Source organism: Pleurodeles waltl, chromosome 1_1 (assembly GCF_031143425.1).
Source record: "Pleurodeles waltl isolate 20211129_DDA chromosome 1_1, aPleWal1.hap1.20221129, whole genome shotgun sequence".
Classification (NCBI taxonomy): Eukaryota; Metazoa; Chordata; class Amphibia; order Caudata; family Salamandridae; genus Pleurodeles; species Pleurodeles waltl.
In genome coordinates, this window is record NC_090436.1 from 222020883 (window position 1) to 222042323 (window position 21441).

The 21441-nt window shown below is 44.2% G+C and overlaps 1 protein-coding gene across 1 annotated transcript in view; it reads left to right on the top strand.

Annotated features, from left to right (window-relative positions):
• The window catches only part of WDR70 (WD repeat domain 70), a 1287307-nt gene that overhangs the window by 118604 nt on the left and 1147262 nt on the right, over positions 1-21441 (top strand). Inside the window, exon 4 of the mRNA XM_069221254.1 lies at positions 3502-3694. Within this exon, the coding sequence (XP_069077355.1) occupies positions 3502-3694 (193 nt within the window). The remainder of the gene's footprint in view (positions 1-3501; positions 3695-21441) is intronic.

A 21441-nucleotide genomic window follows, 5' to 3' on the forward strand; every position in this document is an offset into this window, starting at 1 on the left:
GTATATTTTCTACTGAATGATAGACTCCTGAAAAACAAAATGGGTGGGGGAGTTGCAGTGATTTAAACTGGCCCCTTGTAGTGACAAAACTACATATTGAGCCGATCTCTGTGACTGACCTCCTATTGATTATATTAGAAGTAGGAAATAGGCGTGTTACATTCTTAGTTGTATATCGCCCTCAGAAATATGTCTGAATTTCCCACTGTGTTTTATGAAGCTATATGTTCTCTATTGATTGATCATAATAAACTATTGATAGTAAGTGATTTTAACTAATAGGCCGATGGATCAAACACAAATTATAAAGGACTACAATTCTTTGAATTGATGAATTATTTTAATTCAGCACATCATATTAAGGAACTTATGGATGGTAAGGGCCATACGCTCATCCTTGTCAGGGTCATGGATTGGTGATCTGAGAAGATTAGTGTGGATCCATGTGGATGGGCAGACCACTACCTTATTAGGATGTAGTGGATTCTTCCGTGGAGGATGGACAGTAAATTAAGAGATTGTAGAATTCTTCTGAAATGGGACAATATTTATAAAGATCTTATGTGTGAACTATTAGATAACACTAAGCTATCATTAGGTGAGAACTCAGATGAGGCTGCCAAGGAGTTGAGTGAATAGATCAATAAAACTGGGTATGAACTTGATAGTTGGATAATCAGTTAAGTTAAAAAAAAAAAAAAAAAAAGTCAGTGCCTACTCTTTGGTTTACTAATAAATTGGTGACCGCTAAATCCCAACTTAGATGACTTGAACGCCAGTGGGGGAAATCCTATGAGGACGAGGACAAGGAAAGGTATGCTGAATTATAAAAGAAAATTGATGGCTAAAGTTAAGACCTCATACTATATTAAAAAAATCTGTAAGGCATGTAACCCACAAAGAAAAATACGTAAACATACACAAAAATATGTAAACATTATGTGCTGCTTGACTAACATTATGTGCTGCTTGACTAACCAGCTCTTTACTCACTCACAGGAAAAATGTGATGAGTTAAACACATTCTTTGTTGATTAAATCAGGCTGATTAAAGATTCCATTACGAGTAACCTTGAAGCGGATGGTTATTGGCCCTTAAGTTAGCACCTTTTAACATATTAGATGATTATAGCTTACAAGGTCTATGAACCAAAGTAAAATCAGGCTCCCCACATGATTCTTGTCTCCACAGGGTGATGCAATGGATAGCTGCTGTTGTAATATAATCTTTAATTAATCTCTTAAATATTTCCCTGATTTCCGGTGTAGTTTGAGACATATTTAAAAAAGCTGTTTCATTACCTCTATTAAAAACACATGGAGACAATCCAGAAATAACATAGATTTATCGTTCAATCTTATATATACCTTATTGTGCAAAATCTCTGGAGTCTCATATTGCACAGGAATTCAGCACTCCCTTAATGCCCATGTCTTGGACTCTTACCAAGAAGAATTTTGTCCAAAAAATAAAACAGAATTGGCGATATTGTTAATCATTGATAATGTAAGGAAGGACTTAGATGACAGTCACACTCCAGCTCTGGTCTTATTTGACATGTCTGCTGTCTTTGATATGGTGAATCATATGATTTTACTCGACTGGCTGCAGGCCGCCGTGTTTAGGGAGACAGCCTCCTTTTTGAAAAATAAGATGCAGGCAGTTCATTTCACCCTTGAGATGAACTTTGGAAGTAAAAGCTAAATGTGTTGTCCCACAGTGGTCTGCCTTATCTCTGCATCCCTTTTGCATTTATATTCAATCCCTTGTAAATAAATTGGTTAAGAGAAGATGTTGGATTTTTAATCATGTAGATGACTGCCAGATTTTGCTTCGGCTTGAAACTTCAACCTTGGCGCAAGATTGTTTCTCTCATATGGGTTTATTAGCAATTGGATAAGTTATGACCATCTAAAAATGAATGCGTATCAAACAGATATTGTGGTGCTGTAACAAAACACTTTGCTAGGGTCCTGTCATTTTTGGCCTCCAGATATTGGTGAATTGCCAGTACTAAAGCGAGCTGTAAAGAGCTTAGGAGTCTTAATTTACCAACATCTTTCGATGAGACCACATATTGATTCAGTGGTCCCAAAAAGTTTTCATACCTTGACTTTTCTTAGTTTTTCAATCATTTCTTACACTTGATGAAGTAAAGACCAATATGATGGTGGTCAAAGGGGCAAAACTGGACTATACCAATGGAATTTTTCTGGGCCTCCCAGATTGCGATCTGAGTAGGCTTCAAATGATACAGAATGCGGCAGTTAGATTAGTCTTTGGAGTCACTGGTATAACTCCTACTACACCGATCCTGAAGCAATTACATTGATAATAGATTAAACAGTGTATTACATTTGAAATCTGCTTCCTGATATTAAAGACTTTGCATGGCTTGGCTCAAGATTGCTTAGTGAGAAACACTTCGAAGAGAGTTCTTCACTAGGCAGTTGCAGATTTATTACTAGTACAGAGATTTTGGAAACCAAGGTCTGGAGGTCGACCTTTTTCTGCACTGTCCTCAAAGGAATGTATTACTTTTCCACCTCAAATATGCTCCATGACTAGCCTAATCAAGTTTAGGAAATCCGTAAAGGCCTGGCTATTTAAACATCCTTTTAATGATAAGGTATAATGCCAACTTTGGTGGCTTCTCTGGAATCCAGAGCGCCAAGAGACATATTTGTATTTATGGACGCTTTATGAGTTAACATTAGCCTTGGCTTCATTTAGGTCGCAGGGCACATCTGGTATGTTGGCGGCTTTTATCTCCATTTCTATTTGTTTGAAACTAGTGCAGTTTGTTGGGGCAAGGCTGGTATTGAGTTAGAGGACATTTATCTTTGCTAACCACTCTGTTTCTGCATTGTTTTCAGTTTTGCAAACTTGTTGCTGACACATTTATTGGTGAATTTAAAACCCTGCTTAGGCTTTCTCATTTTGTAAGCTGCTAGTTTTTCTAGTGGAAGAGATCATGGTTTTACCAGTATTTCCTACCAACTTCTCTGGATTTTGACTGATAAGTTAAATTGACCCTCTTCTTTGAACTGGATGTCAATATTAATTGATTTTTGTTCCTTTTTGGTTTGATGACTAGGATCGCACATCTTATTAGAGGACTGTAGTTATATGTATGAGTGCTCAATTCCAAATCTGATTATGCATCAGTGGATTAGATAATGCAGATTATGTGTGAATACTAAGTCAAGTGTGTGACCTGCTGAGTGTTGTGGTAATGCTAGTTTGACTGAAACAGTGCATGAAAGCTATTGATGAGATCTGTTGGAGGTTTGTTTTTTGGTGTGTCTTACTAAAGAGTGCTGTGTACTCTGTAGATTGTAGTAGTCTGATGTCCTCTCTGATAGAGCTAATTCATTAGTTTGTGTCTGACCAGCGTAAGGAATCATTAACCAATTTGAGTTCTAGTGCACCATCAAGTCTTTTATGTGGCTTGCCTTTTCAACATTTATTAGAATAAATATTATTTGCATAATTTTCAGTGATTCGGGTAGTAGTGAAAGTGAGGACAGTACGGATGAAGAGATGATTGGACCCCCTCTACCACCTAATCACCTACAATCATACCAGGCTGAAGATGCTGAGGATGAATTGATAGGTCCGCCTCTACCTCCTGGTTACAAAGACAGTGACAACGATGATGATGATGATGGTGATGTCCAGGAGGAAGATGATGTAAGTAATTATTCTTGGTAGTTTACTTTACCAAGTCTTATGCATACCACATTCTCCTGAAGGAACAATTGTATAGTGATTTGCATTTCTTTGTACTGTGCCACTGGATTTTAGCTTGCCTATCAGTAATCCCTCATTCACAATTTTTTAAGCATTCTTTTTATTGAGTTTTCAAGCAACGGGAGGGGAGGCAGGACAGAGACAGTTGCATATGGTTAGCACACTAGTGATATCTTTGTCTGAAGATAATGGGCAATACATCTCTTGTGACAGAGTCTGATAGGCCGTTCTTATTACAGACTGAGTGCCAGAAGTAAAATAGTTTAATAGAAATCGTAAACACAAACATTAACATTCGAATAAGAAAGGGTGGGTGGCAAGAGGGGAGGTCCGGGATACTGCAGCGGGGTCAGGCAATGTTATGGAGTGACACAGTGTAGCATGGAGGGGATGGGATGGGGGCACACACAGTATGTCCAGGCAAGGACTGCGTAGGTCACAACCCAAAGGAATTGCAAGGGGCCAGAGTTGCTCAGGACGAGGGTAATTCGCTGTAAGGGGAGCAGAGGGAGTTTAGATGGCCAGTGGAGTTATGTAGGGGGAAGAGTCTCTGGGGTGGACTGTGTGGTGTGATTGGGTGGAGCCATGAGGTGATCAAATTCTATAAGCAAAGTGTCCTATGCTGGGGATATGTGGTGCTGGCAAATCATTTGAGCCTCCTCCTCGTGTAGGGCTGCGCCTTCTGCCGCTCCCAACTTCCTCATTGCCCGGTGTCAAACCTCCACTAGGGGTGCCTCGGGGGCCTTCCAGTGTAGGGTGAGTGTGCGTTTAGCTAAGATGATGGGCTAGGCTGGTGAAGCAAGTGCCGACAACCTGCTTCCTCTGGCCTCGCAAGAGTGAGATCGGTAAGCTGTTTCCTCTCATGGGGTAGCATGAAAACCCCATCAGAAAGCCAGCAGTGCAGGACATGCCCACAACATGTGACGGAGATCGGTGTCACCTGAGTGGCAGCGAGGAGAGGCCAGGTTCGCCCTGGGAAAATGTTTGTTTAGTTGTGATGGGGTTAGATATGCACGGCGTACAGTATGGAATTATATGTTCTTGAAGCATGCGGTCTAGAAATAGTGTGTGCAAATACCAGTGCCCTAGCCTATTCATTGTTATGAAAAACCCTCCCTACCTCGCCTTCCCATATGGCGTGGGGGCGATAAAGTGACATACTAGTGTGACTGCGGAGGCCCCTGTAGAGCCACTCAATAACACTTCATCTGTTTCCCATAGTCAGTAGGGTGTGGAGCACAGCTTGAGAGGATTGTTCTTCGTCCCGAGTACCCCATAAGGGAAGACAGGTGTAGTGTAGACTGTGACATGTGCGGAATTGGTCTGTAGATTGTTCGTTATCAGCCTGAAGTTGGGGGAATGGAAGAAGATGGCCTTCTGAGAACAGGTCCCCGGCCTTGGTAATCGAGCAGTTGTGCCAGCACCACAGGGTGCTAGTGGTGTAGTGGCTTGGGGAGCCTGGGAGGCCCACCAGTAGGAGGCTCAGGGCCTATGGGGGAGAGTGCTTCGTGAGAGAGGCGAGTCGACTAATGCACCTATGAGCCACATTCACTTGCAGGGAGCTCGGTAAACAAGGTGTGAGCCCTGGGAGGAGGAAGCGTCTGATGGAGGCAAGGGGAAGGGGTGGAGAAGTCTACCTTCACCCGTTGGTAGCTGCAATTTCCTCATAGCGACTCTGTGGCACCCTCTACCCCAGATAAGTTCAGTAAGTAAGGAATCTAGTTCTGGGAGGTTGGTGACGAAATAGAGAAGACTGGGCAGCATTACCATCTTTGACAGTGCGATTTGTCCAATGGTATCCAGGGGCAGTTTGACCCAAAAGGATACCAGGGATTTGAGCAAAGACAGTACTTGGGTGCAAGTTCCCCTCCTATAGGTCTGTAGGGTAATGATATAGGCGGACGTCCAAGTAGTGCACCACAGAAGTGCTTCAGGTGAGGGAGACGCCATCTATGGTCCGTTTGGTTGGAATGAGGGCGGTATGGAGTGGGTAGATTGATGATTTATCCCAGTTCACCTGGAGTCAGTAATCCCTCATTCTAGATTGATAGTCTTCACAGAGTAACTCCATGTTTACCACAACCCCCCTCACCTTAAATTTTACTAAGTTCAAAAAATGGAAGGCACCTCACACCAATTGCTTGACACTGGGTGGGTCTTCAGTGTCATGGAACATTGCATTATATAGCTATACTTATACTTATTTATAATAAGCACACAGGTTAATGGCATACAACGATTGTACAATAATGGAAGTCTGGATGATTCAACTTCAAAATCTTTTAAATTCCTCATAGTATCAGATGGTGGCTCACTCTCAAAACATGCACATCTTCTTGTTAGATATGAGAAGTCCTGTGTCTCAGGAGCTCAGTATATCTGAATATTGGGGCTGACTGATAAAACTCTAGTTTTGCAGAGCCATACATATCTTGCTTAAATGTAGTATTTGTTAACCTGGTATTGCCTAATCACTGAGGATCACCTTTAAAATGTCGACATTAGAGGCCTATAGTGATGGACGACTACTTCTCTTTTTGGTCAAGTTGTCCTTCTAAAGTGTATCTCCTGTGTTAGACCTTTCTAGTACTGGAACTCTGTGTACAAATTGTTCTGCAGAAAATCAGATCTGTACACAAGTGCTGATACAAGCTGTATGTCCACGATTGATGCACCATTAGCTGAGCTGTGTTAAAATGACAATTGTATTAAGGGATTATGTTAGAAATTGGGGCTCTAGTTGTCAGAGGTTTGCACTCTATCCAAGTAGGGACCTCAATCCTAGTCAGTGCGAGTAAGATACACACTCTGGTACAATGGCACAGAGCAGTCAGGGTAAACAAAAGAGGCAATGTGTAAAGTATGTGTGTACACACACAGTAACAGAGAAAACACCACAAAAGGACTCCACACCAGTTTAGAAAAACAGCCAATATTTATCTCAGTCAATAAAGATCAAAGCAACAAAAATCCAACATCCACAAGTCAAGGTATGAATTTTCAAAGATTAAATAAAAATGAAGTGATTAGAAGACAGTAGCTCCAACCGGAACTATCTGGTCGCGCTGGACTGGGGCAAATCCAAAAGTACTGTCTGACCGTGGTGGAGCGCGACTCGGGTACAGGAGTCCCGCAGTCCTGCTGACAGTACCTTTGTTGCGTTGATGCTTTGATCCAGAGATGGGGAAGTATCTTGTTTGCAGCCAATGCATCGTTTCCTGATCGGGCAACGTCGTTGGTGCGTCGATGTCCAGAACAGATGAGTACTGGTTCCGATGCGTCTGAGCTTCGTCAGCCAAGCCAGATCTGCGTTGTAAGTTGGAGTTGTTGCATCACACAGTCGGCGAGCAGTGTCTGCAGCTTTGGGGCAGGCACTTGCAAAAGCAGCGTATGTGCAGCGGGATGCGTCTATTCCAAGGGACGCGCTGGTGTCATTGTTTCAGTTCTTTTGTTGCAGCACCACACTCGCCTCCAAGGGCCCAGTACTGGATATGGCACCACTTGGCAGAGCAGGACTCACAGCAGAGGAGCCCAGGTGCTGGTAGCAAGATGCAGGTAAAGTCTTCGATATCCCTAAGACTTCAGAAACTGGAGGCAAGCTCAGTCAGGCCCTTTAGAGAAAATTTAGATTGAAGGAAGTAGAGAGTTGGATCCAGTCCTCTCACTCCCAGGCAAGAAGTAGCAGGCCAACACAGCAGAGCAAACAGAAAAGTTGCAGTCTCTCCCGACAGCACGGCAGACCTTCTTCCTGGCAGAACGTCCACAGTCCAGAACTTTTCTGAGTATATGGTGTCAGAGGCCCATTACTTATACCCAAATGGCCTTTGATGTAAGAATAACTTCAAAAGAATTCTCTGAAGTACATGTTTCCCTTTCAACTCAGCCCTGGCATCCGACTACCAGTAGGGGGTAATCAGCCCTTTGTGTGAGTGTGGGACACAATCTAACCAGATGTGAACTCTCCCTGCCCAGGACAACTATCAGATGCATCTCATGTCACTCCCAGCCCTTCCAGTTTTATGGCTGTCTGGACAGAATGCACAAATGTAGCTGTCACCTAAACCCAGATGTGTGTTCAGACAGGCTAAGGCACAGAATGGTTTAAGTAAGAAAATGCCATCTTTCTAAAAGTGGCATTTGCAGAGCTACAATTTAAAAAAAACACGACTTTACCAAAAGATGTATTTTTAAAATATGAGTCCAGAGTCACCAAACTCAATTTTTCTTTATTTTTCCAATTGAAAAGTACACTTAGAAGATGTTCCAGGGCAACCCCAACTTTAGCCTTTGGGAGAGAGAGTCCTTGCAATAGTGAAAAACGAATTTAAGAGTTTTTCACAACCTGGACATGTTGAACTTACAAGTACATGTCAAACTTTTTGAATACATTGCACCCTGCCCTTCGGGCTAACCAGGGCCTGCATTAGGGGTTAATTACATGTAATACAAATTAAGGTTTGGGCCTGGTAAGTGGGTACACTTGCCAGGTCGAAAAGGCAGTTTAAACTGCGCACACAGGCTCTGCAATGGTAGGCTTGAGACAAGTTTGAAAGGCTACCGTAGTGGGTTGCACAACCAGTGCTGTAGGCCCACTAGTAGCATTTGACTTAAAGGCCCTGGGCACACATAGTGCACTTTACTAAGGACTTACAAGTAAATCAAATATGCCAATCATGGAGAAGCCATTGTTACCATGTTTTAAACACAGAGCACATGCACTCTAGGACTGGTCAGCAGTGAAAAAGTGCACAGAATCCTAAAGCCAGCAAAAACGAAATTCAGCACCCAGTCAAAACAGAAGGACAGAAAGCAAAAAGTCAGGGGGGGAACCAAACAACAGATTATAAATGCAAAGCGCTGCCTCGCAGCTGCATGTGTGGCTGAACTATGGGAGTAATGCATGGCTTCAGTGGGGTCAGAGCAGAAAACACATGTTAGAGCAAATAATTTGGAGTTCTCTCTGCTGGTGTATGAGAGTTGTAAATAAGTAATTGTCAACCCAGTGGCAGTCTAATGATAAGGGCTAGACCTTACTTACCAGACCAGAGATATCAGCAATCTGGGAAAATACTAACTCCATGGGTTTTGTTTGTTCCCTCTGATGTTGTATTGTCCCCTTTTTTGCGTTCTGTATGTGGGAATGGGGGTAATGTATTAATGTTGCACGTTTCCATGATGCGAGTTACAAATCTCGGAATGTTGCATTATTTCCTTGCACTGATTTTTGCCACGTTTTCATTGTGAAATGCAGACACGGAAAACCCGCTGGTTCATTTCGATACATGCATATTTATTGTAATCGGGATTAAGGTATTTTAACAGGCACAGTCCAACATTTTGGCCCCATTAAAAATTATCAAAAAGCCTCCGAAAACACTGCTGATTCTAGCAACACTTTGGGTCCTTTGTAGGTGGATGCAACTCCTACTTTTCGCCATTATTAAGAAGACAACTATCTCTCGATAATTATTAAAATTGATTTAATAACATCCACCAGGTCATGTTCATACAAGCTAAACCAACAACTTCACAGGCTCCGCCCCACTCGCCAACTGCCCCATTCCCCAGGTTACCCCTGAGTTCTTTTCATCACTAGGTGAAGGTGAATTTCATATGATGTCACCATATTAACGCTGCAAGTTACAACACGTCTTTTTGTATTTGATTCGTGATTATCACGAGTAATGGAATGAGATCATGTGTATAGTTGCGTACACATGAAAATATATGTCGAAAACCCAATTTTATTAGAAAAGGCTAAAAATAATAAAAATGTATTGTTTGGTTATTTAAAACTATTACAATCCATAAAAACAAAAAGCTATTTTAAAATTCCAAGCCAAATAGTTTTCTGAGCATATTACATTTATCGTTTAATTAGTACAATCAATAATCATTGAAACAGTGTTGACGTGCAAGTCGATTGGCTTTCAAGGCATTATATGTTAATCAGTAGTGTTGATACCCTTGGCTGCGCCAATGAGTGGCAAAAGCAAGGTGCATATAGAGTGCAATGTATGAAATAGCAGGACACTTTTATCAACAAAGGCAGCTGCTCCAATGAGTAATACAAATGAGGTGCAAAGTGGAGTATGTGAAATACTAGTGTACATTTATGAAAGAGTGGCACGAAGGCCTACTGTCCCCACTGAGAGCTAGCACCTGATTTACATTTTGCATTTATCGAAAAAAAAGAAAACAAGCCCTGCATTCTCGGCGCTTTTCACACAGCACAATAAGTCAAAGAGTTCATGGACAACCTCAGCTGTAACCAAAAGTCGGATAAGGGACACTGAGCTGAGAGCGGGCAGGGCGCTTAGTCCTTTAACTTGAGGTGGTTGAGTAAAATGAAGTCCCTTGAGCGGCGGGTGGAGTGCTAGAACTGTCAACTGGAGTCCCTCTGCACCCCCTCTGCACCCTGTTACATCCGAGTCTAACGTCTTGGCCACCTTTTCCTCAAACGACCAATCAGAGGTTCAGAGCGGTCTTGCCTGGAAAGAGGGCACTAATAATGGCCCGCTGGCATGTGTGCATGCCTCATTTATTTTGCTCCAGTCTTAGTAGTACGACCACTCTTCCAGTAAGGCTGGACATCTACAATGTCCTGGAATGATTCGTCATACGTGCCGCAACCCCTGCCCATTATGGATTCGGAAGACCGGCGCCACCTGGCTAGGTGTTTCAGAAACGGCCACTCTTAAGCCTGAGTGCCATAAACTTTAGTTTTTTATATGTTGAGTGCATACAGGCTGGATATCTTTGGAAATGCCTCTGGTGATACAAGTTGATCATAGCCCAGGCATGCCTGCACTTCACCATGGTATCCGTGTTAGCCTGACGTGAGAGAATGTGCACTCGCTTTTTAATGCTTAGCTTGAAGACATTTTGACTCACGTGTTTAAGCCCAAAGATCTCTGGCATTCAGGAGGCTGCCACAAACCTCAAGGTGCAAAGTATTCGGTTGGCTGAAACAGCCTGATTGAATTTCGTCCCATAATAGGGCTCGTGGCAGAGAATTAAAAAGGCACTTGCTCTGGTCAGCCAACGAAAGGACGTTGTGGGATCTTAAGAATTCTCCTCTATACAGAGCAGGCATTAATAGGCAACACTGAGTAGAGCATGTTTTCCTTATTTAGGAATAAAACTGGCTTGTGGGTTGGAAATAATGCCCCTGTTGCCTTATAAGTAAAAGGTATTCATGCTGCTTTCATCCTTTGTGTACTCCTAGATGACACTTGAAAATAGTGTTTTGGACAATACTGAGAAGAGCATAGGAGGTAACACCCGTTGGGCTTTTTCATGTCTGTAAAGTGAGGCGTAAAATTTAAACAATGTAATTGTTTTATTACAATGCTATATAAAAACCTTAAAACAAAACTAATTTTGTGCTGTCAATATAAGTTGAAAAAAAAAATCAAGATTTATTGTTAATAAAAAAGAATCAGGACCTAGTTAAAACTATGGAAAACAAATAACTAATGAAGTTCCTGGGTCTCCCCCCCGTTGTAACAGTGTGCTGCAGCGGTTTTGGGGGGGCGTCACGTGTTTTTGTAGCAGAGCTTGATCCATCCCGATGTCTTCTTCCACTACTAAAGGTCTTGGCAGGCTCATAGATGCGAGGATCGCTGTCCTTGCACTGGCAGAGTTGTCTTATCATGCCATATTAGCACTCTAAGTTTGCCTTGCACAGTGGTTTCCAACCTGTGGTCCGGGTCTGTGAAGCCGCCTCAGGGGGTCCACGACTGCTTAGAAAATGAAATAATAGTAACAGATTAGGTCCCCAGCTTTCAGTAATGACCTTTTGGGGGTCCCCGGATTCCAATAATTCAGTGGGGGTCCCCGGATTTCAGTAATGATAAAGTGGGTGTCCACAGAAGTCAAAAGGTTGGGAACCACTGGGATCATGGTGTTTTTCCTTAAAAAAGACCCCATGTGCTGGTTAGAATAGGATAAAACATTTCTTGAGGGCTGAAAGACTTTGCGCCTACTCAGACTACTGGAAGTACTGAGAACAGAGAAGGGCCAGTGTGGTCTTTGACACCTGTGTTCCATAAGCAGGTCTCTGGCAACATGTTTATCTACAGCCTACGGCGTATATCTTCATTGAGGTGGAACTTCACTGGAGCACTATTGCATCGTTTGTTGCTGGACATGAACGTTGCTTGCATGATCTCGCCGGTTGCTAGGAGATATGCAATACGTTAAACTACTTTGATGGCACCAACCGTTTTTTAATGTGTTTGGCTCGTGCCGTGTTTTCTACTGTGCTAATTCGTTTGGCGGTGTCCACAGGATGGTATGTCAGTGTGCGTAGTCGGCAAGAAATTGTTCCGGCGCTGAGAATGTTATTTGCTTCGATGCATGTATTTGTTTGGATACATTTAGTTCTAGCTGCTTGTTTCAATCTATTATACCTGCTGTTGTGACTGCCACCTCGTTTGCAAGAATGAACCCCGTCCCTGACTATGAAACAATGCTGTAGATAGCATACATTTCTCCTTGTTGTTCAAATTGTGGTGCACATAAAATGGATTAATGCAGTTTTGCCGGCGTAGTTTAATTTTTTTAAGCATGTGCATATAAGGCTACGTACGAGGAAGCACGTGTAGCTAACAGTTATATTTCGATTTTCTTTAATCCACTAGTCACAATATTCAGTTTCAATTACATAGTCAGGCTTGCTAGCTATTCTAGCGTTACCCCTGGAGAGTCATTTCTTCACTGTCAGGACGTCAGCTGCACACTTTCAAGATGTTTCTGGCCCCCTCACTGTCATTCGTGACTGTTTAACAAGCTCTGCACCCCTGTGCTGCGGCTGCAGGTGTCCATCTTGGACGTGCATTGGGGACTGCGCTTTCTTGATGCTGACGATGTCCAGAACTTCCTTCCTTTAATAACAGCTCGAGTTCCTCCCTCCGTTGGTGTCTGCTGCATTCAGCTTTATAAGCTTTACATCTATAAATCCCTCGGAGAGTTCAAATATTGAAATATTGCCAGTTTGTGTTGAACGTTAAATTGCAGTTTTTAAACTCGGTTTATTTAACCCACTGTGGGGATCGCGGTATGAGCATGCCTGATAGGCGTTAATAAATCACGGTGGTCGGATGAAACCTCCAGAGGGATCATAACATTTATGGATCCTCCTCGGAGCACCATTATTCCAGAGATGTGGTTTTTCTTTTGCTTATTTTTGTTTTGAGTCTCCCGCCCGTTCGTTTATTGTCAGCCCCCGGGATCGCACTTACCGTGTGCTCTGCTGAAAATAGAGTATAGCTTTTAGCAATGTCCTATTAATCTCCACATTGAAATACTTAATATTCGTGAGTTCAAGAATACCGGTGTTGCTTTTGGGACTTCTAGGCTGCGATTGTGGTAAGGTTGGTTGGTGCCAATCTTGCTTACTCTACTTATTGTGCACTCGTACTTTACCTTATACCCAAACCCGAATAATACAATAACATCTGAATTACCATAGATGGGGAATTGTGCCGCTCGCATCGTGTTTGTTTCAATGATTATTTTTTAGTCACGTAGAACAATATGTCGACCAACTTACATTCAAGTCTCGCGAATCAGAGCATATAGATAATGGGTTGGCAAGTGAACATTGCAAGAGTTAACCACCGTGGCCCCCATATTTTTTTTTTTCAGGGCAACCTTTTGCAGTATAAACCACCTCCTTGTGGCAAGAGCTGCGGTCCATGCGATACATCTATTGATGGCATCTCCACCTTTTATCCAGTGTCATGCAGTGTCATCTGTCGTGTTGAGAAGACCAACGCCAATTAAACTATGAGAGCTTTGTGTACCCAGTTCCTCTGAGTCTCAGGAGGGCAACTTTCAGGTTCAGATGAATGGGCCTACTACCCTCCCTCATATTTGAAAGGCTTCCATGGAGCACAAAGACAACAGTGAGTGGTATAGCACCCAGCAAATACAGAGGAAGGAGCGTCCTTCTGAATGGTGGTGACGTTGAGGTCCTTGATCTTCGCTCGCTTCGGTGGCAGTCAAGACTAATGTCTCGACAGATCTACTACAACCAGAAGCGTCCCCCTCAGATCCGCTACTCCCATTTAACGAGGCCCTCAAGGAAGTCCTGCTAGGCATCCGGTACGATCCAAACCCAGCAGAGAGGCATCTGTGAACAGGACTATTGCCTGCCGCCACTTCCCCACTCCTGGAAACCAGAACTTCCTCACCTAACACCCTACCCCAAAGAACCTGGTGGTCCAAGCCTCTACTTCCCACATAAATCTTGGCGCATTCCTTACTGCTTCCATGGATAGGGAATCCAAGAGGCTGGATACCTTAAGGAAGAAGATGTTTTCTTTTACCAGCCTAGCACTGCAGTCAGTGAACACTGCTACAGTTATACAGTTGCATAGGTGCTGCCAACGGTCCCGAGGAGCCCAGGGCCTTCCTCTCCCAGGCTGTTGCCAATAGGAGGGGCGCAGCTGAGTTCATAATACGATGTGGCCTGGATACCACCAACTCACTAGGTGGAGTGGTTTCATCGCCTGTGGCCCCATGACATCACGCCTGTTAGCGGACAACTGGCTTTTCTGGATCATCTATCCCTATCCCTTCTCCGCCAAGAATTGACAGCTCTCTTGGCCAAGGGTGCCATAGGTAGGGTGCTGACGTCTGAAGTGGGTCGTTTCTATTCCCACTACATTCTGGTGCCCAAAAAGGACAGAGGTCTTTGCTCTATCTAGGCTTGTGCCCCCTCAGTTTCTTCCTCAAGAAGGAGAAGTTCAAAATGCTCATGCTTGCTCAGGTGCTGTCTGCCCTTGACTCGGGAGACTGGATGGTAGAGTTAGACTTGCAGGGTGCATACCTTCACATCTATGTCCTGTCTGGCCACAGAAGTTACTTGCAGTTCATGATAGGCCACAAGCCCTTTCAGTTCACTATGCTTCCCTTTGGCCTTACCACCACCTCACAAGTGTTGAACAAGGTAATGGTGGTAGTTTCAGCTCATCTGTGAAGATTAGGGGTGCCAGCCCTCCCCTATTTTGACGACTGGCTGTTGAAGGCAGGCACAGGCGTCGACTCTCACCTCCTGACTATTGCAAACCTCTTGAACTCTCTGGGGATCACTATCAACATGCCAGAGTCACACCATACGCCCTCTCACATGCATCTCATCATAGGAGCCTATCTGGACACAGAGCCTTTTTCGGACTTATCCTCCCAAACAGTGAGCCCAGGATATTCAGGCTATGATACTGATGTTTCAGCCTCTGTCCTGGATTTCGGTGAGACTGCCTCTGAAGCTGCTGGAACTTAAAGCATTCTGCTGATGACATGTACCCGCTGGCATATGTGGGCTCTGCAGTGTAACTTGAAGAACCAGTGGGTGCATTATCAGTGGAATCCCCCCAACATAGTTCACATCTACGAGGGAACTGTGAAAGATTGGCAGTTGTCGCTTACGAATTGTGATTGGGTCAGCGGCAGACCATTCTCCCTGACTTAACCAGATCTGATGGTGGTGACAGATGTGTCACTCCTGGGATGGGGCGGCCATGTGGGAGAGGTGGAGATCAGAGGACTCTGGTCTCCGGTGGAATCCGAACTCCACATCAGCCTGTTGGAGTTCTGAGTGATCTGACTGGCATGGAAAGCTTTTCTACCCTCCATCATGGGACGGCTTGTGCATGTGGCACTGCAACACAAATGGCAGGGTGGAGTTGTTGACCCTTTGTCAAGAGCCCCTATGTCTCTGGACATGCCTGAAACAGCAGGGCATATCTCTAGAGGTTCAACACCAGGCAGGCTCTCTGAATGCCAGGGCGGACAAAGTCACTTGAGGATGCCTAGTGGATCATAAATGGTGCCTCCACCAAAGTCTGTTTCAGCAGTTGGGAGACCCTTGGCTAAATCTGTTCACAACTGCTGAGACCACGCAATGTCAGCAGTTTTGCCTGCTGGAGTTTAGAAGGCCGCTCTTGCTCAGAAATGCATTTTGTCTTTTGTGGAGCTCAGGCCTCCTGTACGCCATGCCTCTCCTGCCCAGAGTTCTTGTGAGAAAAGGCCTCTTGGCATGGTTAGCCCCCATGTTTTGCCTAGTATTTGATGTAGTCTCAAAGTTGGTAGTGCCCAGGGCCCATGCTAACCGGGGTCCTTGGGCCAGATCTCTTTCCTTAAAACTATTGTGATGCATTGGCACAGTTGGCAACACCTTTAGCTGCCACTATAAGACCCTTGTAAATGGTACCTAGGTACCCAGGGCATGGGGTACTAAGGGTAGGCCTTGAGGGCAGCAGCAATAATTGTTCCACCCTCTAGGGCCATGCATCCAGAAGCACCCAGCACTGCCATTGCAGGCTGAGTGTTCTGATGCAATCCTAAAAGACAAACTAGACATTCACACAGCATGTGTGCCCTGTCCACTACACCTGCAGGCACTATAGGTAAGTCACCCCTCTGGCAGGCCTTCCAGCCCTAAGGCAGGGTGCACTATATTGTATGTGTGGGCATAGATGCATGAGAAATATGCCCTTACTATGCCCTTGCCAAACCTGGTACATAGTAAACAGAGCAGCCTTTTTAATACATGTGCTGGACGCTGGTCAGTACAAGTTTCACAGCTACATGATGGCTACTCTGAACCCAGGGTTGTTTGGTATCAAACAACTTAGAATGATAAATCCAAACTGGTACCAGTATTGGATTTATTACAAAATGTTCCCAGGGGTCACCTTAGAGGTGCTCCCTGCAAAAGCTAACTAACCTGGCATGGTTGCTGGCCAGTCACAAACAGCCTGCCACCACCAAACAAGATTCTGGAACCCTGGGGTGAAAAAGCCTGCTCTCCCGGTCCCAGAACAAAGCCCTTCCTGGGTGGAGGTGCAAACATCCCCTCCCTCAGGAATATGCACTGCCCTGCTAGCGAGCTTCAAAGGGTTTACTGCCCTTGAAACTCGACCCCCAAACCTACTGCCAGCAGCAGATGGCCGCCCCCTTTGCAAGCCCCCACTTTTGGCGGGAGCAACGCAGGAAACCACACATAGGATAGGAGTAGGAGTGGTCATCTCCAGCTTGCACCACCCCTAAGGTGTTGCATGTGAGGTGACCTCTCCTTTGCATTTTCCTCCATCTTGTATGGAAGGAAAATAGCCAATCAGGTTTAGGGAAGTGACTTCTGCCCACAGAAAGTGGTTACTTAGTGGGTGTAGCCACCCTAATACAGTATTTAGTGGGTAACCCTAGATCAAAATTCTAAGAACAAAAGAAGACCAGCAACAAAGAAGACCCAAGGCTCGAAAACTGAAGTCCTGTACAAAAGATAGGTGCCAAACCCTGCCTGCTGCACCCAGGACAACAATCGTCACTGAGGGGTTGCTTGGACACTCAACGGACCCTACAAACCTCCAGAGTGAAGGCATCACTCTCCTGCAACCCAAGACCAAAGACCCTATAAAGGCCACTTCACTGGCTGCTGATCAAGGAACCAGAAGCCGCAGCCAGACCAAGTTCCACCCGACATACTGAGAGGACAAACCCTGCAAGTGTGCCAAGTTTGACACTATGCCCTCCAGTGACAAGACCATGCAATAGCCCTAAGTACTGGTCACCTCACATCGAACACTATGAAGGCCAGTCCCCATAGGACTGTAAAAGGACCAGGAAGAAGCCCCAGTTGAGGGACTTCAGAAACTACCAGGACCTCCCACCCGAGTGCCCCTGCTGACCTTCAAGTGACCCTTAAAGAGACCTACCTCCTGCTTCCAAGGGCTCCTAGCTCAACGATTCACTGTGCACCCTGGCGCCCTGTGCCCTGCACTGAAGATCCAGCTGTGCCCTAGGGGTCCCCCACCCCATGTGACTTCGACACTCCAAGGGGACATACTGGACTTATCTTCAAGTCTACCTGTGCTGTGCTTTTCCAAGTGGTCCCACGCGGTCGCCAGACACCGGCTCCAACAATATTCTGCATCTGCTCCCACCGCATCCAGGAGCCGCCTGAACTTCTCCAGTTGGTCCATAGTGTCCACTGACACCTTGACATACCTGTAGAAGGAGACATTGGTAATCACATTGCCTGATTTTATATGCATTTTCGAAGTATTTTCTCCATTTATTCCTATGGTGCTTAATTACGCACAAAAAAACTTCATAATTCAAATTTCCAAAATTCATAACTTAAAGTACTTAACCAATTTTGATTATCTTGGTCTTAATTTTCTTAAATAAAAATCTGTGGTATTTTTGTAAATTCGTCTTAAGTTATTCTTTTGAGTGTGTGGTCTCATTTATTGATACTGTGAGTACAACAAATGCTTTGCACTTCTCCAACGTTAGCCTCACTGCCCGACCGAGCTACCATAAAAATGAGAGCATTAGGTGGTCTAGTTTTTACCTCTGTAAACCAATGTGTGGTTGCCTGGACCCCCTGCACAGTGTGCCTAGTTAGCACACTACATAGAGGTCTAGCCTCCTACAGTCCTCAAGAAGATTAAGAAGAACCAGACCCAACTCATCCTTGTGGCTCTGGACTGGGCATGGAGAGTTAGGTATTCCGATCTGTTGAGCATGGCCATCGATCTGCCGATCAGGCTGCCCCTTCGGGAGGATCTTCTGTTGTTGCAGCAGCAGGGGCGGATCCTCCATTCAAACATATCAACTCTTCACCTTCTTGCGTGAAGATTGAGTGGTGACACTTGACAGCCTTCGAGTTTCCTTCCAACGTTTGTAATGTTAACTTGACAGCCAGGCGTCCCTCCACCAAGACTGTATATGCCTGCCATTGGCAAAAATGTGTGGCATGGTTTTCAGAGAAACAAATAGATCCTCTTTCTGCCCTCCCCCCCCCCCCCCCCCATTTTCAGGTTTTGCTCTTTGTTCTTTCTCTTGGCTAAGATGGCTCTGGGCATTCCATATGGCTATTTCTGCGGTTGCCTGTTCCGCCATCCCTCTTAAAATCTCCTGTTGTAAATAGATTTTTGAAAGGTCTTCAACGTATGATTCCGCCTTGACCCTTTGTCATGCCTCAGTGGGCCATCAATCTCATTCTCACTTTTATGAGGTGCGCTCCCTTTGACCCACTTAATAACTGCCCTGTCAGGCTACTTATCATCAAGATAGCCTTGTAGCTATAACATCTGCCCAGAGGGTCAGCGAGCTTCAGGCTTTATCATTCAAGCCTCATTACCTCACAATCTATCCAGACAAACTGGTTGTTCGCAGAAGAGCTTCCTTTCTTCGGAAAGTGGTCACTACCTTTCATATAGGCCATTCCATTACTCTTCCTACTTTTTATCCTCTGCCACATCCCTCGAAAGAGGAGGAGCGACTCCACCATCTGGATCCAAAAAGAGCGTTGTTGCTCTATCTTGACGCACACAAGTTGCGGGTGAATGACCAACTCTTTGTGCGGTATGTCGGAGCGAAGAAAGGACAGGCTGTGCAGATGCGAACCATCTCCAGAAGGATTGTGATTGTGCTCTGTATCAAGATCTGCTGTGAATTGGCTATGAAAAAAACCACTAAGGGCTTGCGCGCTCATTCCACTAGAGGCAAATATGCAACGGTTGCGTTAGCACACCAAGTTACAGTACTGGACATCTGCCAGGTAGGAGCGTGTGCCTCCTTTCACACGTGAACAAAGAACTACTGTCTGGGCAGTCTGCGATGGGCATTTTGCCCGTTCGGTCCTGCAGGACTTCCTTGTGTGAAATTCATCCGAAGATCCACCTCCAGGGAAGGTGATGTTTAGGTGTCTAAGGTAAGGAATCTGCGGCTTGAAGTCTCCATCAGATGCACAAGTTAGTTCCCTTTGGTAACACCTTCTCTGGTAGAGACCATATTTAGCTGCAGATTCCTTACTGACCCACCCATCATCCCCGCTCTGCAAATGGATTTCTTGGGACAGTGCCCACGTTCAGTGCACTAGTTTTTCCATAACAGTGGTCAGTGTTCTTGGTGGCTACGTGCTCCTGGCATGTAAAGTCGCAAGCAAAACTGACGTCAGCGCACCTGTGTGGCTCCCATAAAGGTACTGGGAATGTCGCATCTGGCACCACGTGGAGCCAAACAACGCCACCTACTGGCGTGCAAGTGTGCTTCTTAGTAAAAAAAAAAAAAATATCCCAGCTACAGTCTGACACCTGCCGATTAATTCTAAGGTAAGATATAGTCTCTACCAGATAAAGAGTTACCGAAAGCAAGTAACTTGTTCATGCTGTCGTAACTACCATAGCAATTGATTATTCAGACCAGGAACTCTGAAGGAACCACTCAATAAGATGACCGTCTTCTGACAAAAATAATAAATACAAGTGGTGACAAAATACTCTCTGTATTTGGATTTTTCCATTTGGGCACTAAAGTCACTAGGAATGTTGGTAGTGTATGAACTTGGTCTGTTTAGAGGAATTACCAGCATGGAAACTTACGCTTTTAAATATGGTAAAATGCTATGCCAAAAAATGATGAAGCAAATATCCAGTGCCCCCTTTAAACCACAAAACTCAATTCAGTGACGTGAGGCCTGACGATGGTGGGACCACTATGTAAACATTGTCAAAATGACAGTTGCTTTGCGTGTCCCTTCATGGTAAAAAGAAAACTACCAAGTTAGATTACCTTAGACTCTTATATGGACCTTGCATTATATGTCTTGAAACACAAGTAAAGTAATTACACAATCCAGTATTTTAACTATAAATTGTCATTCCACTCCAGCAGGTCAGGTTCAGAATAGGTGGACACTGCTTAAATCTTAAGCACGGCGTTAATGCATAACCCATACATGGGCATTCCTTGTCTTAGAAAACCCTTCTGCATTGATCTGCTTTGGTTTCTGACTGAAGAAATCAAAGCATTTCAACATGAGTTAAAACTAGGCCCGAGAGCTAATAACCTGCCTGCAACCCTATCGGATCTTTATTTAGATGAGCAAGTAGAATGGCATAAAATATGCCATCAGTAAGGTATCTTCCTCTATATTTTATCTTCATTTACTGGTTATACATTAGCAGCATTTCCTTTACTCGTGTCTTTGTGAACATCCTAACTCTAAACGAAAGGGTTCTACCTTAATCATTAATTCCCCTCTGTTCGTTTCCGAATTTACTTAATAATCTGAAGTTTCCTTCATTTTGAATGAGCATATGGGCAGACATTCTAACGGTACATTTTAGGTCTGGATAGAAACCTTTTTGTTTGTTTGCCTTATGTAACGAAAAATAAAAATAAAGTCATACAAATACATAGATATGTACCTACAGCTGAGGATCTTTGGGTCAGCCTTCTTCATCCTCTCTCTTCAACTGTCATCCACAGTTTGCTTCTTCCCACTGCAGCTTTACAAAGTGGTGTAATGGGTCAGCCCAGTAAGGCCGGTGGCCCTCTTGCACAGTCAAATGCCCAAAAAGATGTACACTTGAATGCAGGGTCTGGTGAACACAAATGTACTTTGCTAATGCTTTGTCATTCAATTATTTGTCCTTTGTTGATTTTTCAGTCATCTTTTTGAGTTTAAGCTATGTCTTCAGTTTAAAGTAATTGAACACATATCGTAACTTTTATTTTGACCAATAATATTCATAGTTTCTTGTGATGTGCACTCTACCTACAAATGTTTTCTATACGTGTTGTGAGTACACACGCCTTCCGTGGAGCGTTCGTTCTTTTCTCTTAGAATTTGATGTGATGATTAGGGTTATTTTCTTTTAATATTT